The 14,185-nt window shown below is 55.0% G+C and overlaps 2 protein-coding genes across 3 annotated transcripts in view; one reads left to right on the plus strand and one right to left on the minus strand.

Annotated features, from left to right (window-relative positions):
* On the plus strand, positions 1–5,710 carry PRR15L (proline rich 15 like). The gene is made up of 2 exons (XM_006774263.1): positions 1–68; positions 4,251–5,710. The coding sequence occupies exon 2, from the start codon at positions 4,278–4,280 to the stop codon at positions 4,578–4,580; it is 303 nt and encodes a 100-aa protein (XP_006774326.1). The 5' UTR covers positions 1–68; positions 4,251–4,277; the 3' UTR covers positions 4,581–5,710.
* A 2,389-nt stretch (positions 5,711–8,099) lies between these two features.
* PNPO (pyridoxamine 5'-phosphate oxidase) overlaps positions 8,100–14,185 on the minus strand; it is a 6,397-nt gene continuing 311 nt past the window's right edge. The window contains exons 2-8 of one of the 2 annotated variants that reach the window (XM_015570874.1): positions 13,547–13,660; positions 13,302–13,426; positions 11,971–12,070; positions 11,102–11,155; positions 10,733–10,861; positions 10,344–10,414; positions 8,100–10,168 (exon numbers count right to left, since the gene is read on the minus strand). In XM_015570874.1, the coding sequence (XP_015426360.1) occupies positions 10,000–10,168; positions 10,344–10,414; positions 10,733–10,861; positions 11,102–11,155; positions 11,971–12,070; positions 13,302–13,426; positions 13,547–13,573 (675 nt within the window). In that variant the 5' untranslated portion in view covers positions 13,574–13,660 and the 3' untranslated portion in view covers positions 8,100–9,999. The remainder of the gene's footprint in view (positions 10,169–10,343; positions 10,415–10,732; positions 10,862–11,101; positions 11,156–11,970; positions 12,071–13,301; positions 13,427–13,546; positions 13,661–14,185) is intronic. The other variant, XM_006774265.2, reaches the window with a different exon arrangement.

The raw sequence follows: 14,185 nt of genomic DNA on the forward strand, positions 1-14,185 counted from the left end.
GCGGCGCCGGCGCTCAGCCCCTTCTCTAGGGAGGGGCTCACCTCCAGCTGCGGCAGCCAGGATCACAGGTACAGGCCGAGGGTGGGCGGTGGGGAAACCACGGTGCAGCCAGGGCCCCGTTCTGCCTCTGTGGCTGACAAGTCCAGCTGCGAGGGAGAGCCTGGTATGCGGGCTCCCACCTTCCTGGGTGAGCAGGCAGAATTCGGGGCTCGTCCCGTTGGCTTCTTGGAGTCACTCCAGGCCCCCAGCCTGGAACTCCTGGGGGGAGAATTTCTCTCCAGAGCTGTTCTCTGTTAACTCTTGTGGAGCTGGAACCCACCAGTGCCTACCCCCAGCCTGGAGGGTATTTCTGGCTGTCTGAACCTCCTCCTGTTCCTGTCTAGGGTCCCCAGACTTATCCAGGGTGGAGGAGTCCCACGGGGCCCCCCAGAAAGCTGAGGGCTGGGGCTCTGGGTTTTGTCTTACAAGGCAGACGCCGACTTGCTCCCTCCAGCCCCCTCCACCCCCTCCACCTTGCCCCAGTCAATGGTTAACTTGGCTCAGCTGAGAAGGGGCTCAACCTCACCTGGGCAAACTCAGCTGGGGCGGTGGGGCCTACCCGGGTGCCCACGTGCGGGCCACGGTGTAGCTGTTATAGGCAAGGGGCGGTGGGCTGTCCCGTGAGGCTGGGCTCCCCAGCTGTGCAAACAGCGTAGGGGTCTCCTCAGGGGCAGATTTCTATCATCCCACGGATTGCAGGGCCCCAGGGCAAGGGCTCAGCCCTCTGCTTGGCCCATGAACAGACTGCAGACCATGCTCAAAACCCCAATTCACTCCCTGCCCCAGCCTGCGACCCTCTGTGATGAGGCGTAGGTGTGTGGCTGTAGGTGTCTTGTTCTTGGCTACTTTGGGGAGCTGAGAAGTTTGGGTAACACTTTCTTTTTTAAGCAAGTCAGACTTTACACTCTCTTGGGGTAACTCACTGTTTACCAGACAGAATCTTATAGCTAGCTGGGTTATTCTGCAAAACGAAGACCTAATTTAGCTATTCTGCAAATTCAGACCTCCACAGGTCAGGCTTGCTTAAAGGGGCACACACCTGCTTACTTGTGCTCGCGTGCCTAAGCAGGGGGAAGCGGGGCCTGGCAAACAGTCTGCTAGAGAGACCAGAGTTTAAGCCAGGAGACACAGGCACCGAGGTGCCATGGTGGAGGCCGCAGGGCAGGGTCCAAGGGCCATTCCCGACCCTGGTTTTCTGACCAGTTTCTTGTGATCTGTCCCTCCCTGTGGAGCAGTGGTTCTCTACCTGTGGGTCGCGACCCCTTTGGCTGTCGAACGACCCTTTCACAGGGGTCGCCTAAGACCATCCTGCCTATCAGATATTTACATTATGATTCATAACAGTAGCAACATGACAGTTATGAAGTAGCAATGAAAATCATTTTATGGTTGGGTCACAGCATGAGGAACTGTATTGAAAGGGCCAGAAGGTTGAGAACCACTGCTGTAGTGGCTAACTGAAATGCCCATTAAAGTGGGTCTGTTTTAACTGGCACATAAAAAAGCCACTTCCTCTAGGCGAGGCAGTCTGGTTATTGCTGTTGGTTCGGGAGTTGGATCCTCCACTCCCCATGTTCCTTGGCAGCCCTGGTGGGGCCATGGGACTTGCCCCAGACCAGGTGGCAACTCAGGCACCCACAGGCCAAGCAAGGGCGCAAGCGTCCTGTCCCTCCTTCCCTGCCCTTCTCACAGCTCCTTCCAGACACCCATCCTGGAACACTGAGATCTGAGCAAGGCTGTGCTAGGCCCAGGTGGGGCAAGCTGCCAAAGCAAACCTCCCGGGCTGTCCCCTGGGTGCCCTCGCCTCCCCTGGGTGCCCGGAAGGCATTTATCTGGCCACTCTCCCCTCCCTCACTTTCTAAATGGGCGCTGCACCAGGTCTACCCTGGGGTCTCTTGCTGCATGAGCCGAGCAGAGGGACAGAGGTGGCAACGTGGAATCTCCTTTCTGGACAAAGCCCTGGAAAGAATCGGTTGGACGCGTGCTCTGGGCAGGGGGATGGGCATATGGGGGGACAGGGGACAACAGCCAGGGAGCCAATGGAAGTGGAAGAAGGCACTCAACTCACTCCCAGCCTGGGCCAGCATCCTGCCTTCGTGCTTTCTGAATTTGATGTGTTCCTCCTCTAACAGAACAGACCCCATACTCATTGTGGAAGATCTGGAAATTAGAAAAGTGGAGGGGAGAGAGCCGCCCGTCTTCCTTCTACATAAAGAAAACCACTACTAGCCATTTGTCATATTTCTTTCTGGTCTTTTTAGAAAAGGTAGTTAAGACCATCAGTTTTCATTTTTATTTTTTAAAATATATTTTTATTGATTTCAGAGAGGGAGAAGGAGAGAGAGAGAGGGAGAGGGAGAGGGAGAGGGAGAGGAACATCAATGATGAGAGAGAATCATTGATCGGCTGCCTCCTGTATGCCCCATGCTGGCGATCAAGCCCGCAACCCGGGCATATGCCCTCACTGGGAGTTGAACCGTGATCTCCTGGTTCATAGGTTCAAGCTCAACCACTGAGCCACGCTGGCCGGGCAAGACCATCAGTTTTTTGAAAGAGGTGACACATTTGCCTGTGCCCGGGCTGACAGACCGTCTAGCTTTCTGGTGTGTGGTGGCTGCTGCCCCTCCTCCCCAGGACCTTGCACAGCCACACTCAGGAGTCCTGAGGTCAGACTACCAGCCTCTCCCGAAACAGAGACGCCTTGACTGATCTTAATCCCTCTGGTCTACATGCCCACCTGTCAGGGATGTGCAGGCATCTCCCAAAATGTCCACTAGCTCAGACGCACCTTTGTGGCGGTCGGTAAACGGTGGGGTCTCATTCCCGGCACAAGGCTTGTCAGTGGAGAAGCCCCACAGTCCATCTCTTTTGGGTTTCCTATGGAGAGTCCAACCCATGGAAACCCTATGTCACATGTACCTCTTGGCCCCACCGAACCTCCTTCCAAATTTCCAGCTCCCCTTCAAACTCCTGCCCTTGTGGAAGCTGGGTGGGGAAAGGGGGCCATCCCTCAATCATTATCACCATTATCGTAAGTTGTATTTTGCAAAGCAAGTCTCTCTCTGTGGGCGGGCATCAATGTCAGAGCTGAATATGAGGGCTGGGAGGGACGGATGAGGCCACTGAGGGCCAGAGGAGTCACTTGCCGGGGGTCACGCACCTGGAACAGTCCCAGCCTGAGGTTCCTCTCCCTGCTCATCACCAGTGGGAAGTCCAAATTACTCTAAACATCACACGTCCTGTTGGAATTTGAATGAATGGATTTATTAATTAATGAATTCCAAGCCCAGGTGTTTCTGTCTGTCTGATACCAGTTGACCATCTGCCCAAAGGGTGTCCAAGGCCTGGATGCTGTGTGACTTGGGCAAGCTGTTCACCTTCCTGCAGCCCCAAGGGACCTGGCAGCTCGATGCCGCCTGGCAATGGCCTGTGTCTTCCCCACTGTCACCTCCCCTGGGCTCAGATGGCTTTCCTGTCCATGTGTGTTTGGCTATCTCGTCCCCAGACCCTCTCTCTTCTCTCCAAATGCATTGCATCACTTACCTGAATCTTGGGGTCACTCGGCCCCACCTTTCATTCCTTTAGGCCTGGGCCATAAAAATAGCCCGTGGTGCCGGCTGCAGTAGTCAGGGGGTTGAGCATTGCCCTGTGCATCAAAAGTTGTCCATTCGATTCTTGGTCAGGGAGAGTTCCTGGGTTGTGGGTTCCATCCCTGGTTGAGACACATATGAAAGGCAACGGATTGAAGTTTCTCTCTCTCTCTCTCTCTCTCTCTCTCTCTCTCTCTCTCAGCATGTCCTCAGGTGAGGATTAAAAATAATAGCCCTAACGGGTTTAGCTCAGTGGATAGAAGCGGATAGAGCATCAGCCCACGGACTAAAGCGTCCTGGATCCTATTTTGGTCAAGGGCACGTACCTTGATTGCAGACTCATTCCAGGCCCTGGTCGGGGTATGTGCGGGAGGCAACCGATTAATGTGTCTCTCTCACTTTGATGTTCCTCTCTCTCTCTTCCCCTCTCCCGCTCTTTCTAAAAACCAACAGAAAAATATCCTTGGATGAGGATGAACAATAACAAAAATAAATAACTAATCAAACAATAAAATAAATAAATAATAGATCAATAAAATAGCCAGTGGTTAGGAGTCTGGAGGGGGCTGCTCCAAGGCACCCCCCGCCTTCTCCCCACTGACCCCTTCCTCTCTCCTGCAGAAGCCCACCCTCCGCTCAGGGAGCACCATGACCGAAGTTGGTTGGTGGAAGCTGACCTTCCTCCGGAAGAAGAAGTCCGCCCCCAAGGTGCTGTACGAGATCCCTGACACCTATGCCCAAGGGGAGGGCAGCACAGAGCCCCCGGGGCCTGAGGGCGGGGATCCCAACAGTGACTTTAACACCCGCCTGGAGAAGATCGTGGACAAGAACACAAAGGGCAAGCATGTCAAGGTCTCCAACTCCGGCCGCTTCAAGGAGAAGAAGAAAGTGCGAGCCACGCTGGCGGAGAACCCCAACCTCTTCGACGACAGGGAGGGCAAAGGACAGTGAAGGGGGCCGAAGAGGGTGCTACCCAGCATCTCCCTGCCTGCTCCCTGCTGTCAGCTGGATCTGAGCTAGGAGCTGGCCACGCAGGCCTCTTTAGCCGCAGCTGAAGCCCTGGGGGCAGTTGATGCCTGCTGGCAGGCAATGTCTGGTTTTAGGTTTGTATTTATGTGCTCTGGGAAGTCTGGGAGATCCCAGGGTCCTCCCACCGTCCCCCACCACATACAAAGGCACTTTGGTTCAAGGATGACAAGTGCCACCCAGGGAGTCAGCCCTCCCTGAAGCCGTGTCAGGGCGGGCAGGGAGGCGGACAAGGAATAGAGTGCCTGACTGACTTCACTTCCTCCCAGGGCACGGGGTCAAGGGTGAGTTTGACTTGCTGCTCCCTCTACTGTCTCTACCTGTGACTGTTCCCTGGACCAATCCTGAGAGTGCATTTTCCAGCAGACGTGATGGGGGATGGTTTCCAGGAGCCAGAGGTGGGCTGGACTTGAGCTCACCTCCTAACACAAGTGGGAAACTTCTGGGAACTTTGCCCCCAGATGTGAGGGGGAGGAGGACGCTGGCACTCCCTGGAGGTGGCCAGGTTAGGGACCCCATGGGTCCAGGTTAGGGGAGGGGTTAGGGAAGCTCTGGTAGGACCTAACCACAGCCAGTTCTTCCCCACGGTATTAAAGATGGACCAGCCCCAGAGAGGAGTCCTTGAGCCTTGAATTTTGTTTAAGAAAATAACTGTAGGTTTCTCTCTTTGTAATAAACAATGCTGCAAAAGCAGGGCATCTGTTTATACGCTCGTCTTCCATTTATTGAGAGGACTGTTTATGCCTTTGTTTCCCTTCATGGAAGCGGAACCTGGTGCTCAAATCGTTCCTCCCACATTTCACAGAGGGTCCCAGGTGGCGGGATGCAGGGCTGGGGACACCAATTTCACCCCCCAGCCACGGTGCTTGTGGCACCTCAGTGGTCAGTCCCTCTGGTCAACAGAGGCCAGCAGGGGCTGCAAGAGAACGAAGCAGACCTCTGGGGACTGACCCAAAGTTGCAGTGGTTTGGGATCAAGATTCAAAGTCTGGTTCCACCTCTTAGTAGCTGTGTGATTTGGGGAACATTACACACACACACACACACACACACACACACACACACAACCTCCCCTGAACCCTGGCTGGGTAGCTCAGTTGATTAGAGCATCGTCCCAATACGCTGCTGGTTCCATCCCGTCAGGGCACATAGAATGAATGCATAAATAAGTGGAACAACAAATCAATGTTTCTCTCTCTAAAAATCAATCAATAAATTTTTTTTTAAACATCCCTCCTCTGAGCCTCAGTTTTCTCTTCTATAAAAGGGCCTCTAATGATACCTATTTCACAGGGAGTGGTCACTGGTTAGCGACCCATTAGTAGTCCTGTAGGAGGTGCGCCATTAACATTGGTTTTCTCCCCCCTTTCCCTTATTAGGGAACTCACCATAGCCCACAGTTCCCATTTAAGGAAGAGGAGAGAGCGTGCTCTTTAGGCTGTTCGATCTGGATCTTTCTCAAGCCCCAGGAGCTGGGAACTGGAAAACATTGGCCATATCTCCAGAGCTCATGGTGGGAACATGGAGAGAGAGACCAAGGTGGCGACTAAACAATGTGGTCTGGCAGCTTCCCGGCCAGCTCCTCGCAGGCTGCTGGGCCACCCCACCCCACCCCAAGGAGTGCTGCTCAGGAAATTTATTACCAAAACAAACAGACCATACAAGGGGGCCTTTGTTAGGTGGCCTCACCCAAGGCATGGGGAGCTCTGAGGAAGAGTGAGGGAGAGACCGGGAGCAGGAGGAGGACAGGACTCTTCCCCTATCCCTCCTCATGACGGAACTTTCTAAGGTTCCCCCAGTAACTCAGTCCATAAAGCCTCCCGTGGAGGAGCAGACTCCCCCATACTCCAGTCCTGCCCACTGTTAATACCTGACGTTTACAGAGGGTTTAAAATGGGCCAGGCCCACACTGGCTGGGTGGCTAAGTTGATTGGAGTGTTGTCCTGTACATCAAAAAGGTTGCAGGTTTGATTCCCAATCAAGGGCATGTACCCCAGTTGTGGGTTTGATCCCACCTGGTCAGGGCGCATGTGGGAGGCGACCAATCGATGCGTCTCTCTCACATAGATTTTTCTCTCTTTCTCCTCTCCTCCCTCCCTTCCACTCTGAAAATCAATGGGAAAAAAATCCTTGGGTGAGGATCAAAAAAATGAACATCTTGGATGAGGATTAAAATGGGACAGGCCCTGTGGCAAGTACTCCCCGAGGTTCCTCCTTTAATCCTCTCGTGCCCCATTGAGACAGGGCCCAGTACTAACTACCCCCATTTTCCAGGTGAGGGCTGAGCTTAGAGAGCTTGAAGTTGCTCACCCGAGACCATGCCCTCGCAGAGGTGGCGCTGGGACTGAAGCCAGAGCTGGGCTGTGCTGTGACCACTGAAACACACAGCCCCTTCCATTCCTGATTTTTTTTTAATATATTTTATTGAGTTTTTACAGAGAGGAAAGGAGAGAGATAGTTAGAAACATCGATGAGAGAGAAACATCGACCAGCTGCCTCCTGCACACTCCCCACTGGGGATGCGCCCGCAACCAAGGCACATGCCCTTGACCGGAATCGAACCTGGGACCTCTCAGTCCGCAGGCTGACGCTCTATCCACTGAGCCAAACCGGTTTTGGCCATTCCTGATTTGCATCTGCTTAGGGACGGGAAACTCGGGACAAAGAAAGGAACCAGTCACCCTCTGCTGAAGGAGAGGTGGGATGAGCCAGGGCAAGGCCTGGACTGTGGGATCCTGGGAGGCGAGCACCATTTGAGGGTGCTGCAGACTCTGGGACCAACAGGGGAGAGCCAACCAGCGAGACCCCAGATTGTAGGGACTTCCCGCTCCTGCCCATCCTGAGCTTCCCTGAGGCGAGGGCAGGGGCTGAAGCTGGGCCCTGGGCCACAGACCCTACCTGTGGCCTAATGCTGGCACCTCACTGCCACCATGACTCCTCCTAGTGGGCAGGGTCTGCGGACACCTCTGCCCCATACATATGACCATGCTCCACGGCCCCAAACTGATGACTGCAGGAATCCTCCCTGGAAACTCCACATATTCCCCTAACCTGGGCATTAGTGGATGGGGGTGAGGAGGTGGGGTGGTTACCAACGGCCAAAGGGATATCTGGCTGCCCAGGGAGTCAGCCCAGGCAGCTGTGAGTTTTTACCAGGCCAGAGGAGGAGGAACCGAAAGTGCAAATATGTGCAGGAGTCGGGAGAGGCTACGGGTTATCGACCACAGTTTCACTGGGACTCAACCCAAGAGGGGAGGGAGAGGCAGGCGGGGCAGGCCACAATGGTCTGTGCAGCTGAGAAGGGGCCAACCTTGGGCAGCAGCGCCCCCTGCTGGATGCCCCACCTACCAAGAGAGGAAAATCGAGGTGGGCAGAGTTGCTTAATCCCCCAACTCCCCTCCTTCCTAGGGTGGGGGGCCAGACCAGGCCAGAGCGGACATTAACATCACGCACATCTAATGAGCTTTTATTAGAGATCTGGCAAAGTGATTGCCGGACAGAGAAGAGAACTGCTGAGACCAGGCTCAAAGCTGGGGAGACACAGCTCCCAGAAACACAAACAGGACAAGGGAAGGGTCCCCAGCGCCCTCTGCTGTAGGTCTCAGAAAGGGTGTGCTCGGGCTTGAGGGGGGATCAACATCAAGAGAGAGGCCCTTGGGGGAGGGGGGTCACTCGCAGGCGCTGAAGCACAGGCCCGTACAGTGAATGAAGCCGTGTGCAGAGTGGCAGGTTCAATGCCACTGTGCACAAACAATAGTCCGTCCTCGCTTCCCGGCTGAGTCACAGCAAACATTTACCCAGCCTGGCTCCTCTCCACAGCCTGCAGGCCACTCATCCAGGCTGACCCTGGTCACCAGACTTGTGCCCGAGGAAAGCAAACACAGTTCCGCACAGGCCTCAGCCGAGGGCTCCCGGAGATCCGATGGTGAGGGTGAGGGGCAGGAGGTTCAGGGGTTGAGGCCAGTGCACTGTCACCAGGGGTGGGTGGGGGTCCCGTTAAATGCAGGCGGAAACTCAGTGGGTCTGGGGAGGGCTCCCAAGTGGTGCCAATGCTGCCTGCCGTCCCGAGGCCCACACAAGGGTCCAGCCCAGGGGCTCGGAACCTTGGCTTCACAAAGTTCCCTGGGGAGCCTTTAAATTTCCCAATGCCTCAGACCCGTGAAGTCATCTCTAAGGGGAGGATCTAGGCATCATCAGGATTTTTAAAGCACCCCCTCCCTGCCCCGGTAATCCCAATGTGGGTGAAAACCAGTGACGTGGAGAGGTGAGGAGTAGGGAAGGGGGTGTGTGAGTTGTCAGAAAGGCAGAATCTCTATAATAATTTAATTTCATGCCTGGAAAATAAATAAAATAAATAAATACTGTTTATAAACCAACCTAGAAAATAAAGCTTCATTTATTAGGTACCAGCACATGAATCCTTTCTACAAAACTCCTGACCGGGATTGAATGCTTCCAGTGAGAGCATACTCACTACCTAATGCTCACCACCCCTCCCCCGGCAATCTCTCCCCATATTGAAGTGAAATCTATTTCTGTGGAATATCCACCGATGGGTCCTTTGGAGCTACAGAGAATCAATTCAATCTTTCCCCACACTGCTGTGCTCCAGATCATGGAAGGCAGCTATCAGCAGGGTAAATGCTGTAAGAGTATCTGTTAATAAACAAGTGAGTTAGGGTTCTTTTATTTGCAATCAACAGCAATTTATTCTGCGAGTTTATGTCAAAAAAACACTTCTTTGTAGAGACAGTGGGTGTGTGAGGCAGGAGGAGGAACCACACAGCCCAGGCGGGGAAGGAGGGCGCCAGGGCCTCTCAGGGAATTGCAAGAGCAGCAGCCAGAGGCCGTGGCTCCTTGGCTGCCACTAACGACGCGGCTACAGTGAGCGCGCTCTGGGTCTCTCCGTGTCCAATTTCCAACAGTTGACAAGAAAAGCCGATGGGCGAGATTGACTCAGGTGCTCATGCTGGGACCAACAGCTTTGGCCAGCAGGACTCAGTCACAGTGGTAAAAAGACAGGGCTGCTGGGGACGCACCCTGTGTCACCTGAAGAGGGATTTACAGCAGCTGCTCCCTCTAGAGGGAGCCGTTCCAGTAAACTACTGTCAAAATCAAGAAAATAATGAGATGACTTTCCATTTGTGATTCTCTATGCCACCATTACACTCCACTAGAGCTCACTGGGAGCCAACCACATAGAGGTACTGAAAGGATGAACTCTGAAGACCCCTACACGTAAGGAGTGGGGAGGGAAATGGTGGCCCTTAGAAGGGCCCGACTCACAACCCCACACCCTCTCTCAGCACCTGGTCCTCGCTCCCGTGGGCACCGCGGCCCGGGAGTCAGGGAGCAAGCCTCTCGTAGAGCCAGTCTCCCTCCCCGCGGCGGGTCATGGGCCCCAAAGGGGAGTCTCCTGTCGGGAGGCTCCGCCGAAAGACGATCCGGTCGTGCAGGCGGTTGGTTTGGCCTTGCCAGAATTCCACCACCTGTGGGCACAGGATGTAGCCACCCCTACAAAGAGAAGCAGCCATGTCACTCCCCACCACCACGGGGCCCCCTGAAGGACGTTGCTGGGCGGTATCTCAGGGTTGACGGGGAGGAGATCTGTAACCCATAGACGGGGTGGCTTCCAGCAAACACGAGGGTCCTGGTGTCCCTTTCTACACGCCTATGAGGCATCACTCACCAGTATTTTGGCTTCGGCACCTCTTGTTCCTGGTACAGCTTCTCCAATTCCTCGTTTTTCTTTCTCAGATACTGTTCAGGGGAAGGAGATAGAGGAAGGGCCAGACCCGGTCAATGATTCATTTAATAACCACGTACTGAGCATGTGCCAGGTGCTGGGCACACAGGTGAGCAAGGCACAGGCGGCCTCTGTCCTCTGGGAACAGAGTCCAACGGGAGGGTCTGGCAGACACAGGAGGCCCATTGGGCCATTTCCCCATTCCCGTTCCCCCAGGAAGACATCCTCTCCACTTTGCTGGCGAGAGAGGTTGTTGGCATCCCTGGGGGACAGCCTCTGGGGATGAGCCCGGGCCCTCGCCACCCGGACGACTAAGAGGAAGCCCCACTCACCTCCCGATCAGGGATGACGGAACTCTGGTGACTGACCACAGCCCCGACCTGGCTGCTCTTGGGGCGGGAGTGGAAGTAGCACGCGGCCTCCTCCTCTGGCAGCTTCTTCACAGGGCCCTCCACACGCACCTGCTCAGGGATGGCCTTGGCTACATGGCGTTCACTCGCCCTCCCCAGGCCACAGGCCCATTCCCGTCTTCTCTTTAGCCAATGCCTCACCACTCCGGGCTGCCCCCAGACCAGCTGACTATACGAGAGCAATGAGAGGCAGGATGTTTGCCCAGCCTGGGGACCTCCACTGGGCTCCTATATAAACTCAGACCCCTCCCAACACAGCCCGCCCAGGCTGCCCTGGGAACACTCACTCACCTGACGGTTCAGGGGCTCCCAGTAGAAGACAAGGGAAGCAAAGGGATTAGAGTCCTGGAAATGAAAGAGAATCCACAGACAGCGTCAGGACATGGGGGAAGGCGGGAAGTCTGCAGCGTGCAGGCCCACGGGAGAGGCACTCAGTGTAGTATCTCATTTAAACCCTCAACGGTAGGCCTACTGTTACAGGTAGGGACAGGCTCAGAGAGGTTAGGTAACAAGCCCGAGTTCACATAGCAAGTGGCAGGGCTGCATCGGAAACCCAAGCCAGCTGGACTCCAAAGTGATGCTTGCCATTTCTTAAGCCCACAGATTTTGCATGTTCTCAGAAATGTATGTTTGCCTGGCAGGGACTCAGGGAGGATGACTCATGTGGATTTATGAACTGTATGCATGTGAAGTGCCAGCGCTGTATTCGACACCAGAAGAGGTCACGGGGGTGTAACACAGATACAACAGATGCAGCCTCAGCCCCCCCGCAAGGCTTACCACTTAACAGGGGGGGACACACATTAACCACATAATCATACACATGCACAGCTAGAAACGGAAAAAATGGCAGGAAAGTTGCTAGTTAGAATGAGAGCAAACAGCATGAGCGGCTGACTCAGTGTCGGAGTTGAGGAGGCTTTTTCGAAGAGGCTAACATTGGGGCTGAGACTGGAGGGACAGGGTTACTCGGATGAACAGATGACAGAGGCAGGGGTGGTTGGAGAGCATTCACGCATGTGCGGCAAGGAGAACGGCAGTGCAAAGGCCCCCAGCAGGGTGGCCCTTGAGCACAGACAGCAAGCGGTTGGGGTGGGGGTGACTGATGAGGCAAGGGCTGGACTCTGCAGCCCCGCGGAGGATTTACCGTGACCCCTCACCAGCTCTTTCCCCTTTCGGCTCTCGAAGTTAGTGAAGAAGCGGAAGCCATCCTGGTCAAAGCCCTTCAGCAGCACCATGCGGGCGGAGGGCTTCCCATCTCTGGGACAGAGAGCAGAGTGCCGTGTCAGAGCCCACTCAGGGTTCTCGCCGCTGCCCCTCGCTTGGGATGTCTGAGCCTCCCTACGGCTGTGTCCCAATTCTGCACCGTCCGGGCACTCGGGCCACCCACCCATTCCCCCCTGCCCCTGGGGATTTAGCCTGAAAGCAAACAAACACCAACATGACATTGAAGCCTTCGCCCTGCGTGCCAGAGGCGTCCTCCCCACTGTCCTGACGGCGGTCTGTGGATTCGCATTCACTTCCAGGACTGTCAGGGACTGAACTATGTCCCCCTAAAAGCCTATGTTGATGCCCTTGCCCCAATGTGAGTACTTAGAGAGAGGACCTTAGGGAGGGAGGAAGGGTAAATACGGTCATAGGGTGGGACTCTAATCCAAAACCACTGGTGTCCTTGTAAGAGGAAGAAACACCACTGAGCTCTCCCCTGCTCTCTGCATGCACAAAGGAAAGGCCATGTGAGGACACAGCAAAAAGGCAGCCATCTGCAAGCCGCGAAAAGAGGCCTCACTAACCAACTCTGACAGTACCTCCATCTTGGACTTCTAGTTTCCAGAACTGTGAGAAAATGCATTTCCGTTGTGTAAGCCACCCTGTGGTGGTTTCTTACGGCAGCCCTGGCAAAATAACACGGCTCTAAGGGCAGCAACCAACAAGAATGCAACAGGCCAGTGCTTCGGGAGCACAGAAGGTGTGGCTCCATCAGACCCTCTGCTCAGGGCTTTGGGGGACACCCAGGGCACAGCACAAGAGCGCTGCCTTCAAGGCCTTCCATTTGACTGCGGGGGGACAGGAGGAGTTGGGTTGGGTAGGAGGCTAATATGAGAGATGTCTCAATGGCTGATTACCAAGTGAAGGATACAGCCAAGCACTGTCTACAAAGAGCTTCATGAAGAGGTCCCAGGAGGCACAGCTCTCCAAGAGCAGCTGGGAATAGGATAGGTGGGGAGATAAGGGAGGCAAGGGTCTACGGGGGGGTTGCATCAAGGGCAGAGAGGCACTGCCAACCCTGAAATGTCACTGAATGAAGTGTGATCTTCGGTTTACAGGGAAGGACACGGAAGCGCAGAGAGGACAAGCAACTTGCCTGAGGCCACACAGCATTTTAATGAAAGTGCCAGAACCATAAAGTTGTCATCCGTCAAACTGAGAGCTCCCTCAGTATCCTACTGCATCTGTGCCCACCCACAGCAGGGCCCATGGCCATGCCCACCTGGTACAGGTAGCCAGACACATGGCGTTGGCTTCCCCAATGTCAGGACACGCAACAGCCTCTTCGAACCAGGCAGCAAACTGCTTCAGGGGGTCCAGAGAGGCCAGCTGAGCCTCCTCAAATGCCTGGGAAGAAAGGGTTTTATTTCATTTCATAAACACACATATTGCTTAATGGGTACGTAGAACTATTCTAGGCGCTTTTCAAATATTAGCTTATTTAATCCTCATCACAAAACACAGTACCCAGGAAGCAGGTTCTGTTAGCCCCATATCACAGGTGGGGACACAGGCAGGAGGAAGGAGACTGACAGCTGGTGATGGACAATGAGTCGGGGCTTCCTGTCATGGGGGTCAAACCTATCATCTGGAAAGCCCTTTTTTAAAAAAAAAGACAGATTCTGGACTCTGCCCTTGTAAGTCCTCATTCAGTGGGTCTAAGGGTCAATGGAAAACCGCATGTGTAACAGTTCTCTGCGTTCCTCTCGGGGGAGGAGGAAGGAAAGGAGGTTCTCCAGGGGGTAAGCGAGGGGAACGGAGGCCGCGAGGGGTAGGCGTTCTCCCTCCGGCCCCGGGAGTGTCTGCCGCCCCCACGTTTTGCTCACCAAACACCGACAGGCTGACCTTCCCTGCGCTAAGCACGTCACACACCTGAGTCCACCACTTCCCAGGTGAGGAGCGGAGGCCGGAGGTTAGGTCAACTGCCCCGGGGGGTGCACCTCGTGGATGGAGGGCGGGCTCCAGCCGCGCCTTGACCCCCAGCACAGCGGCCCCCCGACCCCGTCTGCGTCCCGGCTTCCCCGGAACCTCTCCCCCAGCGGTTGCCCCTGCACCCTCCCCTCTCCTCTCTTGGGGATGGCCTCAAGCCCCTGCGTCCCACCGGAT

The sequence above is a fragment of the Myotis davidii genome, unplaced genomic scaffold (genome assembly GCF_000327345.1).
Source record: "Myotis davidii unplaced genomic scaffold, ASM32734v1 scaffold327, whole genome shotgun sequence".
In the NCBI taxonomy this organism is placed as follows: Eukaryota; Metazoa; Chordata; class Mammalia; order Chiroptera; family Vespertilionidae; genus Myotis; species Myotis davidii.

Excerpts from the sequence above, each read along its gene's own strand:
- PRR15L (XM_006774263.1), top strand. The coding sequence starts at position 4,278 with ATGACCGAAGTTGGTTGGTGGAAGCTGACCTTCCTCCGGAAGAAGAAG.